The 25,089-nt window shown below is 32.9% G+C and overlaps 1 protein-coding gene across 5 annotated transcripts in view; it reads right to left on the bottom strand.

Moving 5' to 3' along the window:
* LOC126880546 (protein bric-a-brac 1-like) overlaps positions 1-25,089 on the bottom strand; it is a 53,628-nt gene that overhangs the window by 17,973 nt on the left and 10,566 nt on the right. For 3 of the 5 annotated variants that reach the window (XM_050644476.1, XM_050644475.1, XM_050644473.1), the window contains exons 3-7: positions 23,903-24,068; positions 22,778-22,925; positions 19,798-20,041; positions 16,228-16,330; positions 1,700-3,493 (exon numbers count right to left, since the gene is read on the bottom strand). In XM_050644476.1, the coding sequence (XP_050500433.1) occupies positions 2,895-3,493; positions 16,228-16,330; positions 19,798-20,041; positions 22,778-22,925; positions 23,903-24,068 (1,260 nt within the window). In that variant the 3' untranslated portion in view covers positions 1,700-2,894. Of the gene's footprint in view, positions 1-1,699; positions 3,494-16,227; positions 16,331-19,797; positions 20,042-22,777; positions 22,926-23,902; positions 24,069-25,089 lie in introns of those variants that run through there. The other 2 variants (XM_050644474.1, XM_050644477.1) reach the window with 2 other exon arrangements.

The following is a 25,089-nucleotide window of genomic DNA, read 5'->3' as shown; positions in this document are numbered from 1 at the left end:
CTTGAATCTTCTGAGTTATTCGTAGATGGTCATCGCAATACGGAAATACAATGGTGACCAAGAACACATAAAGGAGGCCTAAGAAGACCGCAGAAAAATGGATCGACGATATTCAAGAAAAGGCAGGAAGAAGCCTGCTAGAAAGGCTAGCAATTCTTCTTCAATCATGCCTATTTTGTAACTCATTTCGATGATAGAAGTCAGGAAAATCGAATAGAAGTGGCCAAGTCGAATAGAAATAGTCAAAATCGGTATTCCATAACTCTCTCGGAATCTCTACAATCGTAATAGTGAATAGAAATGACTTCAACACAATTTACCCTGTCGAAATTAGATTTCGATAATCGGAATTGTGCTTGACGCAAGCGCATTGTATTTTGTTTTGACGTTTATATTTTATATCTACTAAAAATAATTGATTACTACTTATTTATCATTATAGTATTTTTACCTTTTGTATCTGCTTAATTTTTAGTCTGTGGTGGTATTTACTTAGGGAATTGTATATTTAATTTAGACATGTACGATAATGCATCAAACCTAACCTTAAAATTGATTTGGCATCCGAAATTCAGATTATGAATGCTGAATGTTTGCCAGTCACAGTGTTGCCAAACTTTTTTTTGTTTATTTCTTGTACAATTTCAAGCAATGGCATGAATAAATTGTACAAGAACGTTTAAAATACAAAGAAAGACTTATAGCGTTGATTGTTAAATATACAGGGTGTTTGGTAAAGAATGGGCCATGGCTTAACCTCAGGTTGCTGAGGTTAAAATAGGCCGATTTAAGCTAACTTACCTTAGTACAAAGTTTATAATAACCGAGATACAGGGTGTCAAAGTTAAACTTTTTTTTTTATTTATTTTTGAATATTTCTTGACAGGTATGAGATAACAACATGAAATTTGGTATGGGGGAGTTTTTTGGGTCGAGAAAACTAAATTTTCTACCAAAAATTATGTATTCCCCAGAGGGCGCCACATACGCCTTTCAGCACTCATTTATTACGTTCAATTTTTTTTAACCCTCACTCTGTATAACTTTGACATTAAAATTTTTATTCTCCCATTAGTTTTACTTAAAAAAGGTATACTTCTTTTATCTCCGTAAACTCAACCGTTTTCGAGATAAACGCATTTTAAATCTGCGATACACCATCATTTTTAGCATAATATCATTGTAGTTACACCCGAAAAATAACTTAAAACCATAAAATTATCCAAAAATGTATCTTAAATTTCTTCAAATGTAATTTGCGATGCAATGACATAAATTTGAGAACTGGCACAATTATTATGCTAAAAATGATGGTGTATCGCAGATTTAAAATGCGTTTATCTCGAAAACGGTTGAGTTTAGGGATATGAAAGAAGTATACCTTTTTTAAGTAAAACTAATAGCAGAATAAAACTTTTAATGTCAAAATTATACAAAGTGAGGGATAAAAAAATTGGACGTAATAAATAAGTGCTGAAAGGCGTATGTGGCGCCCTCTGGACAATACATAATTTTTGGTAGGGAATTTAGTTTTCTCGACCCAAAAAACCCCCACATACCAAATTTCATGTTGTTATCTCATACCTGCCAGGAAATATTCAATAATAAATAAAAAAATGTTTAACTTTGACACCCTGTATCTCGGTTATTATAAACTTTGTACTAGGGTAAGTTAGGTTAAATCGGCCTATTTTAACCTCAGGAACCTGAGGTTAAGCTATGGCCCATTCTTTACCAAACACCCTGTATTATACCAGTTTACTTGTATTTGTATCAATCAACGCTTATAGAAAAGAAAATAATTATAGAAAAGACGCTGTTTTTGGGAAAAGTTGTTTGTAAGTTATTTTAGCTGAAATCAAATCTTAAGATTGTATAATTATTAGTAATATCTTACATCATACATCTTATCCTCATTTATCTTTTTTATTTATCAGTTTATCTTCTTTTTTATAACAATTTTAATTAACTTTGATTTAAAATCATTTATCATCTTTTAAAGTTTTTGTGTCCAATATTTACACTAATATTTTATTGTTTACTTTTCAAAACGTTTCTTTTTTGTTATTTCAAAACTATTTTTAAAAATGTAACTGTATGTAATGTGATAGTATGAAAAATTGAAGATATGGCAACGGTGTCGTATTTCAAATTTAGAATCAGCAACAAACAGGTCACAAAACACTAATTTCGCTTGACAATGCGGGATTGCCACCCCCTCTTGACCGCGTGAAATAGAAATTGCCGATTTCGATTTAACCTGCTTACGATGTGAGTTACAGAATACCAATCCAAACACAAAAATGACGCGATAGACATCAAACATTCCGATTTCAGGTAATTACGATTCGACTTGGTCATTTCTATTCGATTTGTTAAAAGTTACAGAATAGAACTGAATGTTTTTAAAATTAATTTTTTATACGCACTCTTAAAGACACTCGCAAATAAATCTAATAAAAAAAAACGTGCAACGCAAAAGATGGAAGCCACCCTTCGTAACATAAATCAAAACCCCGTGCGGATCCCGTCCGTTTCATACACTTTCCGTCCATACGTTGATACTCGCCGCTCACCCTCTTCGATTCAACCGGTTTGCGGTTTATATGTAGGGGAGCGCATGCCGTATCCATTTGAGCAGCTACACGGAGCACCAACGTATAGATACGTACCTTAACATAAATCAGCCTTAAGACGAATGAATTGACGCTACAGGTCCGGCTTCGCCACAATATTAAGATTAATATTTTTTAGTAATGTGGATAAAATACATACATACACAAAAGCGAGAACTATACATACTTAACATTAATCATTCTAATATTGCGAAATAATCATAACATACACTAAACATAAAACAATTAGTACGGAAAACAATGGTTATTAATCACAGACTACATTGGATCCAGATTGAGACTCTGAAAGTTTATAGTCTCCGGAGGGTTTTCACTGTCGAAGTACTTCGATCTCTGTGAAACTTCCTTAAAATCCACGTGCTTTCCATCGAACACTGCACTGCTAATAATAGCAATCGGGTTGACAGTACATGTATCCGGCTCACTAGTAACAATACTTTGGTCCTTCGATTTATCATCCCGGTCACTCTGGCCCTGCACCTGCGTCTGGTGTCGATTCTTGATGCTAAGTCTAAAATTAGGATACCCTCTCTTCTTATATTCGAGCCACAAAGTCCTGTTATTCACTCCGTACATCCTGGCCGCCTTGCAAAATCCTATGCCGCCGAATCTCACAGCTTCCAGGGCCCTAAGGAAGTTCTCATCTCCTTGAGGATTCAAACTTCGTTTTTTCTTAAGAGTGTGAAATGGTTCGTTCACAGTTGTATTAGAATGTAGAAGGATATTGTTATTTGGTGGGGAGGTGGGGTGAGATTCGCTATTGTGGGTGAATTGTGTGCCAACGTTATTCGATATTACTGCGGAGGTTGATGAAAAATGCGTGAAGCCAGATTGATCCAAAACATTCCACTGAATGCCTGCAAGGATAAGGAGAAGTTAGCATCATCATATGCGACTTTAACTATAATGTTTTTACTAAGTAAAGTATTGTTATATTTATATTTTGATTTCCCTTTATTTTGTTTTAATATTAGAGATACAAAAAACGGTCCAGAAGACGCAAATACCTACTACACTTGAGAAAACAGGCGAGTGTAGTGCGTAATCGGCGCCTTCTGAACACGTCTATCAATGACACTATTATTACAGTTTATATTTAGTCTGGGCAGATTATCGGAGAACAGGCCATTTTTAGGAAAATATATTTACCAGCAATTTTATTGCTGGAATCGAATCTTATGATTCTATATATTAATAATATAGGTATGCAAAGTCCGCAGATAGTGTGCTACTTTTTTTATAAACAAAATGGCGCCCGAAAAACGTGTTTTATTCAATTTTTGCTTCATAACTCCAATGATTTTAACTTTAGATAAGTAATTGTTTATCAATAATTAAATAACTTGGTAACATAAAAGCTCTTTTCGTATAGATTATGATTCCAGAAACCGTTGGAAATTGAATGAACAGTTTAGCAACAAAATTGTTAATTAAAAATTTACGGTCGCTATATTTACCACAATAATTATGATACATAAGAATAACTATGATTTTTGTATAAAAAGACATTGTACCTATCTAATGTACTTTACAAAATTGAAATTGGACTATTTAAGCGGCCTCAGGAATATTTTAAAATTATAAACAATTTTTTGGCTTATAAACAAATAGAATATCTCGGGAAATATTATATTAAATTAAATCATGAAAACGGTATTGGAAAAAAGCGGCAGGACGCTTCTTTTAAAAGAAAAACGTTTAATTGTGATGAGTGGTTCCTGAGATACAACCGGTTAAAGTTGACCGGCATTTACGGCAAAGATATAAACAATAGGATCATAATTTTTGAACCATCACCTTTTTATATTTATCTTCTTTCTTCACGCCAATTTTCGTATCTTTAAAATAATCATAACATATATTATTATAATAAAAACTATCGATATTACGAGTGAAAATTGACAAAAATAGCAAAATTCCAATCAAAAATTAGGTTGGAGAAAATATAATCTCAAAGTTCAAAATCGGTATACGTTAAAAAAATGCATTTTATCGGCTTCCCATGGAGCAATTTTCTTCATTCTTTTTTTGTTCCCAAGTAACTCGAGTAGAGCCATCTAACTAACGCATTATTAAATGTCAAAGTTGCTTTTGTTTTGTTAAATTGTTAAATAATAAATTTATTTATTTATTATATAACAAAATTTTTAATTTGTTTAAATAAAGATTGTTTAAATAATTATACAGCTTTCAAATGAGAATATTTGCGTTTTTAACGTTAAAAGGTACACTTGTAGTAAGTTTATCTAAAAAAAGTCTACAACTGGAAAAAATATGTAGTTTTATTTTCTTATAAATAAATTAATCTATTATAACAAAACAAAAGCAAGTTTGACATTTAATAATGCGTTAGTTAGATGGCTCTACTCGAGATACTTGGGAACAAAAAAAGAATGAAGAAAATCGCTCCATGGGAAGCCGAGAAAATGCATTTTTTTAACGTATACCGATTTTGAACTTTGAGATTTCATTTTCTCCAATCTAATTTCTGATTGGAATTTTGCTATTTTCACTCGTACATTTTCTCCAACTTGATTTTTGATTGAAATTTTGCTATTTTTGGCAATTTTCACTCGTAATATCGATAGTTTTTATTATAATAATATATGTTATGATTATTTTAAAGATATGAAAATTGATGTGAAGAAAGAGGATAAAAATAAAAAGGTGATGGTTCGAAAATTATGATCCTATTGTTTATATCTTTGCCGTAAATGCCGGTCAACTTTAACCGGTTGTATCTCAGGAACCACTCATCACAATTAAACGTTTTTTCTTTTAATAGAAGCGTCCTGCCGCTTTTTTTCCAATAAAGTTTACATGATTTAATTTAATTCAATATTTCCCGAGATATTCTATTTGTTTATAAGCCAAAAAATTGTATATAATTTTAAAATATTCCTGAGGCTGCTTAAATAGTCTAATTTCAATTCTGTAAAGTACATTCGATAGGTACAGTGTCTTTTTTATACAAAAATCATAGTTATTCGTATGTATCATAATTATTGTGGTTATCATAGCGACCGTAAATTTTTAATTAACAATTCAATTGTTGCTAAATTGTTCATTCAATTTCCATCGGTTTCTGGAATTATAATCTATACAAAAAGAGCTTTTATACTACCAAGTTATTTAATTATTGATAAACAATTACTTATCTAAAATTTTAGTTGAAAATTAAAGATTTTTATGGAAAACCCCGCATTTTCCGGGGAAAATTTTCGTCGAAGCAAATCGGGAAAAATACGTCTCTATGCAGAATTTAATTACGGTGAATTTTTATTTGGATGTTTTTGGTGTAAAGTTAAAATCTTTGGAGTTATGAAGCAAACATTGAAAAAAAAACACGATTTTCGGGCGCCATTTTGTTTATAAAAAAAGTAGCACACTGTCTGCGGAATTTGCACACCTATATTATTAATATATACAATCATAAGATTCGATTCTAGCAATAAAATTGCTGGTAAATAACTTTTCCTTGTATTTTGCTAATTAGCCCAGAGTAATTGGCAAAATTTATTTAGCAGCCCTAATAAGTTACAATAATATGAATTTTATATATTTTTCTGTATAATAAATTATGAGGATTTCTAAGATTTTGAGAATAGTATGTTTATTATGATATACATATTCAAATAGTATGTTTATTATGATTTTAAGGTGGAACTTTCTTGTTCTTATATGGCTTATGTGGCAAAAATAAATAACAAATTGATTTACAGCTCCTGGAACGAACCATGGCCGGTGATAAACGCTGTCGTCGGTCGTACACCCACCCAAACTTTATGCAGAGAGGATCCCTCTCACCGGCGATGGTTCGCTCCGGGAGCTGTAGCTAGGGGTAGCCAACATCTTGAAAATTTCAAGATCTTGTCTTGATTTCAAGACAAGATCAAGACAAGAAGTAATTTTAGATTTCAAGACAAGACAAGAAATTTTATGTCAATACCAAGATTTCTTGTCAAGAAAACAAGAAATCTTGAAATATCTTGACTACCTAATAATAAAGACTAGGTTTTATTTTAAATGACAAATTTAGCCTATTTTTAAATCGGAATTGATAAGCCATGAATTAAGGCAGATAACACTTCTTATGGAGTCAACGCCTAGCTGATTTCTTGGCTTTGTTATTGTTAAAGTTGCTCTTGAAAATAGCCTTTCAGCAGGTACAGATGTTGCTGGCGTTCCGAGAAAATCCTTGGCCATTTTCGATAATGACGGGTAGATATTTTCATGTCTTCTCCACCAATCAAGTATGTATATTCTCAGAATCTTCTGACCTAGGCTCATTTAAGTAATTTTCATTAACTAAGCACTGTTAAGTTTAAGTTGCATTTACCCTGAGCTTTTGATTTTTCTTACAAGGTATTTAATTTTACTTACAGGAGAGTTAAAATCTGAAGTAGTAGAATTTATAGCATTTTCTACTTCAATCTCATCCTACAAATAATCAAAATTCTTTTCGATGTCTAAACTGTTTCGATTTTGCTCAGCAATTTTTATGAAATCCTGGACAGCTAAGTTTAGAATATGTGCGAAACATACAAAATGCTTATTGTAAGCATTCAACCACACATCAATTTTGGGTTCGTCAGGAAACAAATGCAGATCAGGTACTCTTCCAGTGGCAGTGGAGGCCTTGTTAGCACGCAACGCAATAAAAAGGTCGCCTTGGAATCATCCGACCGGGTAATCAAGAAATTTCAAGATCTTGAAATTTCTTGAGCCAAGACAAGATATAAGATGTCAAGAAAACGTCAAGACAAGATTTTTTTAAATTTCTTGATTTTTTCTCAAGACAAGACAAGCAGCTGTTGTCAAGACAAGAATTCTTGTCAAGAATTCTTGTCTTGTCGACCCCTAGCTGTAGCAACCATTTTGTTGTAGAGTTGTTTATGATGAATGTGTTTAGATAAAACTGAAAGCCGCGCCAACTGAAATTGTTTTGTTTTAGGCGAATCATAGCCACAAAGATTCATCTTTGTTTTGTGTATTAGGTATATGGAGTGTGTATTTTTGTTCACAAGTGAAAAATATAAATATAGTGGGGTACAATCGTTGTTAAACATCGACTAAAGATGAAACAAGTGAAGGACTGCTTTAAGACATGTATCATTATCATTAGTGCATCGTAGCTCGTTATGAGCCAAAGTCTTCTTCAAAACAATCCATGTCTCGGGCAACTCTTCTCTATGCTCTAACTCCAATAGATTTTAAATCTCCACAAGGAAGAATTTCCTCTGTATACCATTAATTACAAGTAAAGAGCCTAGCCGGGTAAGATGATGAAAACTACCCCCCAACTCGATTCGAATTCCATGTAGTTCATCGTTTAGCATATATAGTGAAACTCACTTTCTGAAATTTTTAGCCACCTAAGTGGTCATGTGACCCAGCTAGAGCCTAATTAGGGTTTTTATGTTTTTATTTTTTATCTCAGCCGCATCGAGAACTAGCGAAAAACTTTAAACAAAAAAGTTGTAAGCTTTAAAAAGTTCTGTCCAAATTTTTTTTTTATTTTTGGTGGGAAATTTAAATTTTAGAACGATTTTTAAATTTTAAATGAGTATAAAAAATAACTAAGACATTCGTTTTCACGAAAAAAATATATAACGTGTATTTTTGCATAATGTTTCACCCTGAATTTTTTCAAATTTTTAAAATTGGTGAAACGCACCGTTAAAAATAAAAACCGCATTTTTTTGGTTTCTTTCAATTTTATACATATTTTTCAAAAAAGGTAACACCGTCACTAGAATAGGTAAAAAACTAAAAAATAATTGGGGTTTGCTTAATAAAAATTTTTTGTAGTGTCATCCATTTTCAAGATACGGGGCGTTAAAGAAAACAAAATTTTACACATTTTTTACGATTTTGCCGAAACTACTGGCAACATTGTAATAAAATTTGGCGAGTTTAAAGAGGTAGTTGTTGTGCATTTTTTGACATACAATTAAGAATTTTATATTTATCATTGGCTCGCATAGGGGTAATGGTCTGAACTTTTTAAAGAAAAAAGATAGTATGCCACTGACATATTTCAAATTAACAATCGTTTTTTAATTCCTCGTTCAATTTGTGACAAAAAATCTATCTTCATATTTTTTCATACGACGCGCCATTTTTATTCAAAAAATAAAACATCTTAACCCTTACAAAGTATTCGAACTTCTAGTAGTTTCTACATAAACTCGTACATCCATTATAAAAACAAATTCGAATACTTTGGAAGCGTTAAGATATTTTATTTTTTGCAGCAAAACAATATGTCTATAATTATATAATATAAGTCCTATGAAAAAATGAGAAGATAGTTTTTTTTATCGAAAATTGAACGAGGAATTAAAAAATGATTGTTAATTTGAAATATGTCAGTGGCGTACTATCTTTTTTCTTTGAAAAGTTCAGACCATTACCCCTATGCGCGCCTATGATGAATGTCAAATCCTTAATTGTATGTCAAAACATGCACAATAACTACCTCTTAAAACCCGCCAAGTTTTATTACAATGTTGTCAGTAGTTTCGGCAAAATCGTAAAAAATGTGTAAAATTTTGTTTTCTTCAACGCCCTGTATCTTGAAAATGGATGGCGTTACAAAAAATTTTTATTAAGCAAACCCCAATTATTTTTCAATTTTTTACCTATTCTAGTGACGGTGTTACCTTCTAGTGACGGTGTTACAAACAGAGTTTGAAAAACGTGTATAAAATTGTATCAAAAAACGAAAAAAAAACCGAAAAAATTCAGGGTGAAACATTATGCAAAAATACACGTTATATATTTTTTCGTGAAAACGAATGTCTTAGTTATTTTTTATACTCATTTAAAATTTTAAAATCGTTCTAAAGTTTAAATTTCCTGCCAAAAATAAAAAAAAATTTCGGGCAGAACTTTTTAAAGCTTACAACTTTTTTATTTAAAGTTTATCGCTCGTTGTCGATGCGGCTGAGATAAAAAATAAAAACATAAAAACCCCAATTAGGCTCTAGGTGGGTCACATGACCATCTAGGTGGCTAAAAATTTCAGAAAGTGAGTTTCACTATATATGCTAAACGGTGACCTATATGGAATTCGAATCGAGTTGGGGGCAGTTTTCATCATCTTACCCGGCTAGGCCCTTTAATGAAAAATTCCTCTAGGTAAAAGGTATATTAATTTAAAAAGCCCCTGGAAGGGCTACAAATATAAAAACAAAACGTTTTCGCTCTGTAACAAGAGCATCATCAGTGTTACCTAAAATAAGTATAACCGTATTAATTAACATTTTAACTTTAAATAAGTATAACCATATTTAACATTTTGCTTTAATTAATACGGTTATACTTATTTTAGGCAACACTGATGATGCTCTTGTTACAGAGCGAAAACGTTTTGTTTTTATATTTGTAGCCCTTCCAGGGGCTTTTTAAATTAATATACCTTTTACCAAGAGGAATTTTTCATTAAATTTACTTAGATTTTAAATCGTCCACTAATTTGTCTTGATACTTAAGTCTCTACCTTATTCTTCTTCAGCCCTTTTGCATCCACTCCTGGACAAAGGCCTCCTCATGAGTTCTCCATTCTTCTCTGTTTTGTGCTATTTGGTACCATTTCTCCCCATTTTTGCTTTGATGTCGTCTAGCCATCGTTTTTGTTGTCTTCCTCCACTACGACTGTGGTCTCCATTGTACAATGTTTACCACTATGTTTTCCACCTTTTGATGTTTTGTCGTGCCACAGTCTCTATCTAAGAGAGATAAATCTAAGAGATATTTGCACCTTACACTTCTTGGTAAAATTAACTATATCTCAAACCCTCGTAATTTTTTGAAACAGAAAAATTTATAAATACATAGCTCATACGCTTCTTCACAGAAATATTTTTTTTTGATAAAATTTATTTAAATTTGCTATCCAGAATATACTAGTATTGTTTCAGAAGTAACTAAACATTTGAAATCGATCAAATTTTAATAAATTACTGTTACGACTTTGGAATGTTTTGGAAATTCTGTTAGTAGCTGATACGGTGTGAAAGAAAAATGAAATGTCGGAAGAGAAAGAAAAGTAATGTTAGTTACAATGAATTCGATTAGTATGTACAAGTTTATACAAGGCAGGCATATGCTCAAAGTAACAAAAATTTAAAACAAAAATTTACAAACATTTTTAGTTCCCTCTTTTATCTCGTTGTTGGGTAAGTTACAAGGAATCACAAAATATAACAAGAAATAATAATAATATACATGAACTAATCGTATTTCCAAAAAACTTCTTGATTTCAATAGGGAGTTTTTGTGCACACAAATACGTAAACGTAACGCATCTTTTTGACATATACGCTTGCGCATTAATGGTTGAACTCCCGTATCGCGATACGTATTACCTAAGGTTACGGGCTGGTACGTTAGGTTCATACGCATCCCTATCGAGCCGAAAGTCACCGAATGCACACGAGGATCTTGCCCGATTACCTACCAAATGAACATTTCATCAGCGTACTACCCAAGCGGTCTAACTGTGTATAATTTTACATGCATCTGATCTGCGACGGAACTGACGTCACATACTGTTTACAATTTCTGACGTGAAGTTGGCGTTGACAGGTGTTTTTGTGGTTAATAAATAATAAATATTTTATTTGGTGACATATTTTAATGTAAAATACATTGTAAAACAGGTAACATTATATATTAAGGAAATATTGAGTCAATAATTTAATGCATTCCTGTTGGTAAATCAAGAAATTATTCCGGAAACCAAGGGTCGGCCATTGTTATGTCAAGTTAGCGGCTACATTATATCGGCTACTTTGGACGTCAGAATTTTGCTCATAGGTTCTATCCTGGTACTACCCGTTTATAAACATTTTAAGGTTATATTGGTTATTGGTTTAGTCTATTTGAGTAAAATTATTCTGTGTTTGTAATTGGAAATTGGAACTTCATAATAGATTTAAAATTTTATTGTTTTTAAGTTGTCTATTAATAAAGCAAAACAAACAAATGAGGCTTTCTTTGCAAAAACCCCATGTCACTTTTTACAACATCGGAGATATTTAAAAAAAAGTTATTTAATTGAACCCTATTAAGTTTACGGAAATTCTCAAATTAGTGATATATTATTTTGATGATTACACACAGTTTACAATATAAATAACATTATTTTTTCCTTTTGTTTATTTATGAAGGATATTTATTCATTTCACATATGGGGTTTTTGCAGGAATTTTTCATTAATTTATAGGAAAAACGATATTTATAGTAATAAACCAAAATAAAAAATGAACGAAAAATGGTGTTTACTTATAAAATCACACAACACAACTATTCGAAGGAACTTTAACCTATAAAAACCTACTGACAGCCAAGCGATAAAGTTTCCCGCAAAAACACCAATAGTCATTAACAAAGGGAATTGCGCTTGACATATGGGGTTTATGCGGAATCGCCTATACTTTTGTCGCTTATATTTTGGACTACTGTAACTTTAATGGAAGTTTCTTACGCAAGGAACGTAGGTAATTAGTCCTTCAATCCATAGATGGCATAAGTCCATTTTCGGAAAAAAAGGACTACTGGGGTTTTTGCAAAGAACGCCTCAAATGACCTAGTTTCAGTAAAATTTTCAAATAAATATTACCACACTATTTACATTATACCTACTGGAATTCTGATGTAGGTATACAATAATTTACAACTAAAAAGTAAGTATAAACAAAAATAAAAAAATTTTAACCTAAGGAAAAATAATATTTTTATATTTAAATAGAAGCAATTAAAACCATACAATTTCATCATTCATTTATCTTTTTTTACATTTGTATATTAATTGTATATTGTGTGAACATTGTTTTATTTTTTTAAATGTCAACGGAATTTAAAAATGACTTTACGATTGGCTTTACGTTACGTTAAGGCAGTTACAAAAACTACCTATTTTAACATTCATCCTCTACGACACGTTAGTTGCTTTACGTATACGGAGATGCGTACGTTACGTAGCAACAAAAACTCCCCAATAACAGAAATTTTTATTGCAGAAAATATGTTTAAAACTGTCCGTTCTGCCTATTGTTTTCAAAATTTTCCGAAGGTAAAAGTAAAGTAACACAGTCGCCTTGATCTTATCATGGACATGTACTTCTTCTTCCTTATTAATTTTAGCTAGATTGGTCAGTATGGAACCAAAGCGTTCAACACCTGCAAATTTTTTTCTTCCACTTTGTACAAGGTTTTAAGAGAAATATTTAAGAATTTCGTTTCAAAATCTTCGAAGAACAACACTTTAGTGTCTCTACGAATAAAATAAACATAATCCAATTGTTTATTTAAATTTACAAAAGCCGTGAAGCGAGTCGATCAAACTTGAGAATTAGCATCGCAGCGACGAATTTTTTCATGAGTCCCTTTATACCGTCAGGGAGTGAAATCGATTCTGGGTCTGGCAGTCAGCCAGTGAGGTGGTACTGGGATTTTATCCCGGTAGAAACGGCGCTGTGATATATTGGGTGAACCGTTGCCTGCTACGGTTTTATTAAATAGCAAAGAGGTCAAAACTAAATCGAGATCTTTAAATTTTAGTACACAGATGCATTTTAAGCCCAAACGGACATTTGTGCTATCAACTTATAACGGTATTAATACGGTCCTTAGTACTGAATGACAAAAATGAAACTAAAAAGAAGTTTGTCGTGATTGTAGAAAAATAAAGTTAAATTCGATTGATTGCGTATTTTAATATGATACAATTCTGTATTTGTCATCATAATTGTTCAACTTTTTGTTCCCTTCGGATTAATAAACTGTTTCCTCAAAGAAATGAGATCGTCCAAATTCGACCGCTTCTATCATAGCGATAAGGAACATACAACGATAACAAAAAAACATACAAGAAGTTGTAGTTTTAACGTTCAATAGGTACATACAGCGCACATACAAGAAGCATTAATCACAGGCCAACAAAAAATCATTTGTAAACAGTTTTTAAATGAATATACATATATTACAAAACCTTCGAATGCGCAATGTAGTATTATGCAATGGAAAACTGGGAATGGAAATTAGAACTAGAGTATTGAGTTCTGAAGCTATTTTCTTGTGGCATTTTTACAATTTTAACTATTTATAATGGGGAATAAGCCACAATATTATTAAAAAAGTGATTTTTATTAACGTTTCGACGCCCAAATCGGGTGCCGTTGTCAAAATACAACAAGGTATTTTGACAACGGCACCCGATTTGGGCGTCGAAACGTTAATAAAAATCATTTTTTAATAATATTGTGGCTTATTTCCCATTATAAATAGTTAAAAATAGAGTATTGAGATGCTACGTATTCTCTATCCTTTTACATAGAGTTGAAGCCTGGATAATTAGGACGTAACTGAAAAGACTTGTCAGCTTTGAGATATGGTGTTATTGAAGAATGTGTAAAATAATCATGGACACAACACGTAACAAACACGGAACCATTAAGAAAGATGAAAAAAGAAAAAGAAATACTCAACACTATGAAGGAAAGAAAAATGAGCTACTTTGAGGGAGACGACGCACGTTCTGGTTGAAAAATTTAAAGTAGTGGAATGGATAAGTTGAATGAAAAACATGATACGTTTAATATGTTTAAAAAAGTTAGAGAAGTAGCTCGTCTTTATCATAAGAAAACTCCACATACTATAACCGATTCGTCGGGTAAAATGATAATAGACGAACACAAAATTCGAACTACCTGGTATAATTATATAAATGAACTGTATAATGATGATAGACCCGAAGAACTGGAGACTTTAGATGAAGGTGGAGGACCAGAAATACTAAAATCAGAAATACTACATGCTATAAAATTGGTAAAAAACAAGAAAGCCGTTGGTCCTGACAACATACCTACAGAAATGTTAAAGCTCATAAATGAGGAAAACATTGGAATACTAGTCAAACTTTTCAATGATGTTTATTCGACTGGTGATATCCCTGAAGATTGGTTAAAGTCCGAATTCATAACCCTACCAAAAAAACAACGTCCGAAAAACTGTAGCGATTATAGAATCAGCCACACTTTGAAAATCTTGCTACGTATCATCCACAGTAGAATCAGAGATAAATGTGAAGAAGACCAGGGTGAAACACAATTTGGCTTCAGAAATGGACTGGGAACCCGGGACGCACTCTTTGCACTAAACGTATTATTGCAGAAATGCCGAGATCAAAGGAAATACGTCTTTGCTGTATTTATTGACTATGAGAAGGCCTTTGATCGATTACAACATCACAAAGTAATTAAAATATTAAAGGATAAAGGAGTTGATAGTCAAGATGTACGAATCATAGAAAAATTATACTGGCGTCAAACAGCGACAGCTTGCATAAATGGAAAATCAACAGAAATATGCAAAATACAAAGAGGTGTCAGACAGGGTTGTATACTGTCCCCACTGTTATTCAATTTATATTCAGATAGAATATTTAAGGAAGCGCTGCATAATTTGGAATGGGGTGTGAAAGTTAATGGAATTCTGATAAATACAATCAGATATGCAGACGATACAGTTATTTTAAGTGATGATATGAATGTGTTACAACACCTTTTAAATGCTATTGACACAGTGGGAAGAGAGTTTGGCCTAAACATAAACTGTTCAAAAACACAATACATGGTATTTAGCCGTTTGGCCCATCAAGATTCACGGTTATATGTTGATGGTCATATAATTCAAAGAGTACCCAATTTTAAATATCTTGGTTGCCATATTACTGAACAACTAGATCCAGATAAAGAGATAAAATGTAGAATCGAGATAGCCCGCAAGACATTTTTAAAAATGAGGTCATTCTTCTGTAATGATAACTTGCAACTTCAACTTCGAAAGCGCATGATTAAATGGTACATTTGGTCAGCCCTCTTGTATGGTGTCGAAGCATGGACATTAAAAATATCCACTATTAATCGTTTGGAGGCCTTTGAAATGTGGCTGCACAGACGTATACTGAAAATACCATGGACGGCTATGCTGACAAATGTGGCAGTCCTTAAGAGAGCAAATGCTGCCCGCAAGCTGCTTGATAACATCAAATATAGAAAAATGGCCTATTTTGGACACGTAGTAAGGGGAGACCGGTATAATATTCTTCAACTTATTATGATGGGTAAAATCGAAGGACGCAGAGGAATTGGTAGAAAGTAGGCCTCTTGGTTGAAGAATATCCGGGAGTGGACAGGAATAAAAAAAGCAGAACAACTATTTAGAATAGCTCGAGACAGAGACAGTTTCGCCATGTTAATCGCCAACGTCAAGGGGACTTGATAGGGCACGTTAAGAAGAAGAAGGAATGGACAAACAACAATAGAACTCTTAATAGAGTAAATGGGGCGTGATGATCATTGATGTCCTTAAAGGATGAGGCACACGAAGAAGAAGAAGAAGAAGATTCCACCAAAGACGTGAATATTCATGATTCATATAGTAGTACGTTTTTATTTAAATATGCCAAAATTTTCAAATATCTATTAGACTTTTATTATAAATATATAGGTATTAGGAAATAATTTTTATCGTTGGCCTATGTTATAGTTCCAGCATTTCCTATATACTCGTATTAACTTACCGGTTGTAGGTTGACTAGTTGTGCAAGTTCGAGACAGTTCGACTTGAGAACAGTCTAAACTTTGGGACGTATTTACAGTTACATCTTGTGGCGGCGTCACTTGCTGAAATGAAATAAATTTTATACAAAAAAGTAAGTAAGTTGTATATTAAGTTTATAACTAAATGTTGCTTTACTGTAAATGCTTTCTAAGAGCTTTTTATATCGGGAGTCTATCCTGGCGTTATCGAATGCATAAAAGATTGCCCATTGTTCTTTGGAATCCGAAAGCTTTATTTAAGTCAATAAATGAACAACCAAAACATCTGTGTCAAAACTTCACCACAATTAATGTTTGCTATGATTACTTGTTTTTTCTTATATTAATTTTTAATCATAAGAGCTGCAAGTGTGTACTTATAATATTTACTTTTGGAGAACTTGTAGGGATGTACAGCTGGTTCCTAAAAAAACTGATACGACTCTTAAAGCGTATTTTGTAGAAAATTGAGCAGTGTATTTTGAAGGATAAATATAGTCCGTTCGCTATAACTTTTCCCATGCGTTATACTTATTATATATATACTGTCACTGTCACTGCCAAATCTTAAAATTTAATATATTGTTGGGTTAAGTCGTTTGTTTTATTCCTTAATAATAATAAAAATAATAACAACAACCCTATTTTATGTAAAAACTATCATTTATACAGTGCTAGTCAAAAGTCCGTACCCCCCCTCGTATCTTTTGAACGGTTATACCTATAATAGTGAAATTTGGAGGGAGGAAATAAACGGACGTAAGCTTCTTAACTAGTCATGGCAGGTGACGTAATCGTGACAGATGACGTTACAGAGCCACGGTGACCGATAATTTTAAATGGCACATTATGGCAAGTGATACCTCGTTTGAAAGGTATTCAAAATACCTATTCAGTCATACCAATTTTTTGGGTTTTAGTTGATTTTGATTTTGGTGAATAAATTAAATAAATATAATATTGTAGTTTCGCATTTAATTAATGAAAATTCAAATGTCCGCCTATGGTTTTTTTTGTCAAAAAGTTGACGTTTTTCAATTCTCTAGTAATTTTTATGTCAACCTCAACCTTTTTGACAAGTAATCATGTGCGGAATTTCGAATTTTTATTAATTAAATGCGCAACTACAATGTTATATTTATTTCATTTATTCATCAAAATTAGCTTAAACTCAAACACAATTAGTATGACTGAATAGGCTTTTTTAATACCTTTTAAACGAGGTATCACCTGCCATAAGGTCCCATTTAAAATTATCTGTCACAGTGGCGCTGTAAAGTCATCTGTCATAATTACGTCACCTGTCATGACTAGTTAAGAAGCTTACGTCCGTTTATTTCTTCCCTCCAAATTTCACTATTATAAGAATAACCCTTCAAAAGATACGAGGGGGGGTACGGACTTTTGACTAGCACTGTATAGGTACTCTTTATAAAATTCAGGAATTCAAAATAATATCAAAATTTAGACCCTAATAATTATTACAATTTATGAATTAACATTATGTAATCAGTAGTTTGTTGTTTGTTTGTTTATTTTATTATTTGTCTGTCATAATAATAGTACATTGTTTACCGGGTAGGAAAAGCTTAACATTCCTGGACGACTGTGAAGATTGCTAAGTCGAGGTGCAAGCCGAGACTTAGCAACACAGAGTCCAGGAATGTGGCTTTTCCTACGAGGTAAACATACTATTTTTCCGCAAATCGTTTAAAATCCGACAGATATTGATTGATTTAAAAAAAACGCGATAATTTTATTCCCAAATAAATGGTGCTTTGAAATTCCTAATAAAATTACTTGGGTTACTATGGAAACGTATTGAGGTTGAATTGTCAAACTTGACGCTTATAAATTTAATTGCTGGTGTTCTCGAAAGTAAAATGATAAGTGATGATGAAATTTCCATTCCTGGGACTCCTCCAGAGCTGGTTGAGGCAGTGAATACTGCTTCATTAGAATTATTGCCAAAGAAATCAAGAGAAAAGTACGAAAATGCATACAGACGTTTTATGGATTATTAATAATTTTCTATCATTTATGTAGAACACTAACAACTGTACGGAAATATCATTTCCTTACAGTAAGGAAATGACATTTCCTTACAGTAAGGAAGTCCTGACTTTTTCTTCAAGAAATTTTGACAGGAATTTCAAAATTTCCTGGCGATTTGCGGAAAATATAATATAATGTCAGTTCAATCCAATTTACTGCTCAAAATGATCAAATCTTAATAAGAGTCGTATCAGTTTTTTTTAGGAACCAGCTGTTGTACATTAGGAACGACAAAGGACCCCGCAGAAACCTTATGGGAAATGGCTCTCTGTCAAATGCTCTGAAACTTTGGGTTCTGGTAGTCCGTGATGTGTAGAACAAAAGACTCAATGGGCGCGTAGCTCCAAAAAATCATGGTTTTAAGATATAAGCCTCTGAAGTTATAGGTACAGTGAGGACGTTTGAATTGGAATAAATTCATTTTCTCGAGAATGGGCGACTCTGAGGATAAATTACGAATCAGGTCGATTTTTATTTTTAAATTATAATTTTTTGGCATATATATCATACTAGTGACGTCATTCATCTGGGCGTAATGACGCAATGGATGATTTTTTTAAATAAGAATATGGGTCGTGTGATAGCTCATTTGAAAGATTATTCAATTATCTATTTACTAATATCAACATTAACATAATTATTTATACAGGGTGTCCAAATTTTTTTAAATTAAATTACATACATAAATAATCGATGATCCTCTTATACCGTAAGGTGTCGAGGTTAAATTAAATTAATTGAGACAAAAAGAAGAATGTATATAATGTATTTAATTCGAAATACATTCTACCGCCGTAAGAAAACAGAAAGAATGTTAATTTGAAAAATAAACAATGCTTTTAGCTTAAATTAAACGTTCAAACTGCTAAGAGGCAGGTGGGTGGCAGCGTTAATATTGAATTTAAGCGAAAAGCAATATTTATTTATCAAATAAACATTTTTTCCTGTTTTCAGACAACAGTAAAATGTATTTCAAATTAAATAAATTTTTGTCTCAACTAATTTAATTAAAAAAAATTTTTGGGCACCCTGTATAAATAATTATGTTAATGTTTTTATTGGTGAATAGAGAACTGAATAACCTTTCAAATGAGCTATCACACGACCCCTATTCTTATTAAAAAAAACCATCCATTGCGTTATTAGGCCCAGATAAATGACGTCACTAGTATGATATATATGCCAAAAAATTATAATTTAAAAATAAAAATCGACCTGATTCGTAATTTATCCCCAGAGTCGCCCATTATCGAGAAAATGAATTTATTCCAACTCAAACGTGCTCACTGTACCTATAACGCTATAACTTCAGAGACTTATATCGTAAAAGCATGATTTTTTGGAGCTACGCGCCCATTGAGCCTTTTGTTCTACACATCAAGGACTACCAGAACCGAAAGTTTCAGAGCATTTGACAGAGAGCCAGTTCCCATAAAGTTTCTGCGGGGTCCTTTGCCGAAAGTTTCAAATTAACATTTATTTGTAAAAGTACTTACTGTTATAATCTGATGAGTGGGTTCCGCTTCTCTTTGATGCGTTTGATGCGACGTTGACGGCTGTATACTCGCAATGGGAATACCGTTATACTTTTGTGAGGTATCCGCTATACTTCTAGCTTCGTCTGGTTTTAAAACTGTTTCAAACACGTCTGCTGTGCTTAATAAAATTTCGTTCGGAGGTACTTCTGGCGGTTCTGTCGTGATCGTCGGGTTGCATATTACGTTCTTTTTTAATCGTCTCCTAAAACGGAAATATACTCCCTTCAAAAAACAATCAATAATGAGTACTGTTTGAAATTAAAAGAAACTGATAACTAGAAACAAAATGGTGACTTGTTAACCAAAAGAGAGCACACACATAATCTACACTCATATCTGCGTTTAGCCTCCAAAACGTTCTGCACCATTATGGGAAGCCTCAGTACACACTAGGCATGTAGATGTAGCTATCAACAAGTCAGCAAGAACCATTAGTGGATGCCTGAGACCTAAGCCTGCACTATTCTATCGTTGATATCAAACCACCTGATATCGGAAGAGAAATTTTTGGAGATGTGGAACAAAAAGTTGAAGACTTTCGACATTCACTTCATAATCAACAGCCCCAGACCAAAGACTTAAATCAAAGACAAGACAGATCAATCCATCTACAAGATGTACCAGAAAGAACTTATTTTAGCAAAAATAAAGAAGCTATTTTTCAACATCTTGACCGTCGGAAGGAAATTTCATCTTGTAGTGACGTTCCTATCCTGTGTCTCTCTTAATCGCATGCTTGAAGGAGACACCAAGTGTAAAACTAACCTAGGGAAATAGGGACTAGTACCTATTGATATTTTTGTCATGATACGGTTCATAAACTATTTTTCGTACTTCCGGGCCTAAAGTGACAACTTCACTCCCTTGTGACAGGTACTAAAGTGTCACATTTAATCCCTCCGGGATTAAATATTGACGAAACTCCCGGAACGATTAAATCACAAACAAACGAATTTAAGGGATATTTTATTGAAAAATATAATTAATTAGAATGGTAATTAACGTTAATATTCAAATTAATATTGTGACAGTTCGTCATATTGACCAGTCTTTCCTGGGTTAATGCAGCAGGTAACTGACGAGTAACAGATAGGTCCTTTTCATATTGAACTGGTGTTTGTTTCGAAGATCCTGCGGAAACAGGAAGCGAGAATGAGGACTGTGGCATAACTATAGTGGACGAATCGGCGACTTGACCAAATATTTTATCTGAAATTTTTTGTTTATTTTTAATAGACGATTCAATATATCCCTCGGCCACGTTGGAGGATTTCCATCCTCCATGTCTCTTCAGCACGTCTATTGTTGCTCCCGAATCAGCTAACAAAGACGCAGATGTGCGTATAAAACAATGTCCCGTATAAGACGTCGCATTTTCTAATTTCAAGAAAGCTGCTATTTGCCGTGGAATTGTACCAAACATGTTTTTTCCTACTACTCGCGTAGTACATTCTTTGTTGATGTATTGAACAAAAAATTTTGAATGAGTTGTCCCTGTCTTTCGCAATGCCACATATTTCCGAAATATCGCCACAAAACTGATGGCACTGTTTTCTGAATTTTTGATCACAAAATTTCGGTCAATTTTATTTTTGGTGTTTCTAATCGCAATTAGGAAGGAATCGCCCAAATCTCTCACATCGTCGATTTCTAAATCAACCAACTCTTTTCCACGACAAGCTCCCGCAACGCCCAAAATAAGTGCAACCTACAAAAAAATTGATTTCTTAAAATTTCTGAATATAAACAAATTTCCAAATTTACCTTAAGCATTAAATATTTATCATCCGGAGCCTCCCGTAAGAACTGATCTACCTGCTCAGACGTGAGAATTCTTGACTTCTTTGGCTTAAATCCCTCATTTCTTCTCTTCAAAAAAGCTAATAATTTTGGAAATTTACTTATATCAATATCTTCTCTAATGTTAATAACCGATTTCAGCATTGAGTAATGTGCCCAGAGAGTTGAGGCACAAACCGCTTTTGATTTATCATCGAAGTAGACTAACAGCGCATTTTCAGTAGGTTGTCTCACATTTTTTAAGCGGCACCACTTTTTAAAAGCATCGTACTGCTGCTCGTATAGTTTTCTAGATTTCGGTGGTAACAATTCTTCACCTACTTCGGCTGCTCTTTTATCAATATCAGATACACCTTCTTCACTCATGATACCAATAATTATCAATAACAATGTTTCTTTACAATGACACTAGTAATGACAATGTTTCTAAATTATAACTGTCACAACGCAATGTTACTATGGTAACTTATTTTAAAGACAGTTTATTAAATGAGTTGAAGAGAGAAAAAACTGATTGAAATTATTGAAATAATTAATAAAATCATACCGGAAGTACGAAAAGTATCGTATATACCTTGCGACTGAAGTACATTTAATCCTTCAGGTAAATTATGGCCCTCCCTGCGGTCGGGCCAGAAACTTTACCTTCAGGATTAAATGTACTACTTCAGTCCCGCGGTATATAATGTACTATTATTCCCGCATTTTTTATTGCTGAATGCTGAATTCTCTAACGTAGTTTCAATTAAAATTGCGGTTTATTCTGCATGAGCCTACTCCCGGTATGTGAGGCTGTTGAAAATGACCATTCATTCTCTAGGTTCTCGTGGAAAGGAATATACCAGGACAAACACAAAGTAGCCACAATTATTAGAAAAATTTCGAAGATGAAGGAAAGTAGTCAATACAACCGGAACTAAGACCAGCAAAAATAAAAAAAAACGAGCTAGTGAGCATAAGGATCAGGGAATAGGTTTAAGTATTTATTGAAACAACTCATTGACCCAAAAAGAAGCTTAAATCTATCCGAAACACAAACAGATCTGCTAGATCCTTTATATTAAACATAAAACTTTTTACAAAAAACTTTTTTATAAGATATGATTTTACTTTATCACATATAGAGTAATTTGCTTACCTTTTGGTAGAGGGTGATGATGGACTAATAGGCCTAGTCTCTTCTAAACTCCAGTGGTCAGTGCTTTGTGAGCTCATTTCTGATTTTTCTGATGACAACTGACTTTCACATTTCACTGTTGGATTTTCCATAGGAATTTCTGTTAAACCTATAATGGTAATAAAAAAACTAACAGTGAAGTGAATAATCTATATATAATGTAAAACAGTATACAGTAGAGCCCCGATTAGCCGTGTGAGGTTTATCCAGGCTGTAAATTATCCGTGCTGTGATTTCTCATTAATCAAACTGCATTTTTAAAGTTTTATCGATCTATGAAGTCGGCAAGCAAACAATACCAATAAAAACAAAGTAAGCCTACAAAACTTCATATCTCAGTCTGACTCTTTCAAAAACATATATTATATGGTTCATATGAAACATACGATTTTCAAAGAGGTTTCTGCAAATATCGGAGGGTGTACCAATCTCTAGGCTACTGTGTGCTAATCAAGATGAGATTTTTCACAAACACCTGCAAATCAAAGAACCTTTCAATCCATCCAGTGGTTGGTTATTTAATGAGGCCACAGGATTCGTGAGCTTATCATTTAAGGAGAAAAGCTCAGTATCTAGTGGTGGTGGATCTACAGTGGAGGGCGAATATGGGGAATAACCCCCACGAATGTCCAAAATCCATGAAACTTAGACCACAGACAGGAAATTCAACCCAATAAACAAGGAACTTGATGCATATAAGTTATTATTTAAGTCTTTTATGTAGTTTAGGTTTGAAAGACAGTAATATGTATTTCTAGCTGGGTAAATTGAAAAACAACACATACAAAAGCAAATGGATACATACAAAAGCACAAACAAAAAATAAATGGATAGAAATTTGATAGAATCATCACTTATATGAATTGGTTTTATAGCAAGGATAGAGAATGGTGATTACAAAGTTTTAGCTAGTTATATACAGAACGGAATATCAAAAGCAAAGTCAAAGAAAATGGAAGAATGAAATGGTAATATATCTAAGATTTCAGTCAGATTTTAGAGACAAGCAACTCATCATAAGCAATTTGGAGACATAAATTACAAAATATTTGAAAGAAAACATATTTAATTATTTTGTTGACTTACCTTTTATTTTTAACATTTCTGCCGTCTTCAATATACAGGGTAATTGTTCTTGTGATACACTAACTTCACCATGATACATAAAATCTACTAGTACCCTTAGATCTGTAAATTTAACATCTTTGAGGATGACAATGGGATGTTTGCAAGGATTTGTGGCAAACAAAGACTGAAAATAATGTATATGTTAAAAACAAAGTAAAACTACAAAATTTCATATTTCAGTCTGACTCTTTCAAAACAAATCTGTTTCATATCACTTTCCAATTAGTTTCTGTGAAAAAGATCAGAAGGCGTACAAATCGCTGGCCTAATGTGTGCTAAGCAAGTAGGGATTTTTCTTCTTAACACATGAAAATCAAAGACCTTTTAATTTTCAATGCATCAAGTGCATCGATTCAAAAGAGATCACATGATTCGTGAGCTTACCACTCAAGATGAAAAGCTCAGTGCCGATAGAGAAGTAGTGGTGGAATTTTACTACGAACTGGAGACCATAATTATTACAGAAAATAAACTGCAAGTTTCTCAAATTGATAATGCTGATAAGACATGGTTGTACAAAAACCTTAGCTGTAAGTAATAAGGTGAGTGCAACGGGATATACAAAAGTAAATACTGGATAACACTGCCATGTTCTGCCAATGTGTCTGGTAGCCATAGACTGAAGCTGACTGACTGTAAGGTCAAAAGATCCTCATGCTTTTACAAACAAGAAATCACAGGTTCTACCAGTTCACTATTATAATCAGCAATTTGCCTAGATAACTTGTGACATCTTTCAAGATTGGTTCCATAAAAACTAAAGTCTTATTTGAAGAAGGAAAAATTGTTGAAAAAGGTACTTCTTCTGCTGGATAATGTTGGTGCTCATCCCAATGAGACAGCTCTCACATACTTATGACAACGGAAATTTCTTTGTTGTTTTTTCCAGACAATGGTATGTACATAAATTGCTCAACTAATTGCTACCAAATAAATGCTACTGAAGAGAATTTATGATGAACTTGTTGGATGAAACCGAGGTTAAGACGTGGATACAGTGTATCAGCTTTTTATAGTGCCATCAGTGTTTTATAAATACACTTTTTAGTTTTTCCTTGATTGTTGTTAGCTTTAATGTTATAAAGATGTCGTTATATTAATGTATTCATTGTTTCGCGTAATGATGCATTGTAAAAAGTTAAATT

The sequence above is a fragment of the Diabrotica virgifera genome, chromosome 2 (assembly GCF_917563875.1).
Source record: "Diabrotica virgifera virgifera chromosome 2, PGI_DIABVI_V3a".
Classification (NCBI taxonomy): Eukaryota; Metazoa; Arthropoda; class Insecta; order Coleoptera; family Chrysomelidae; genus Diabrotica; species Diabrotica virgifera.
This window is presented reverse-complemented; position numbering and strand designations above follow the sequence as displayed.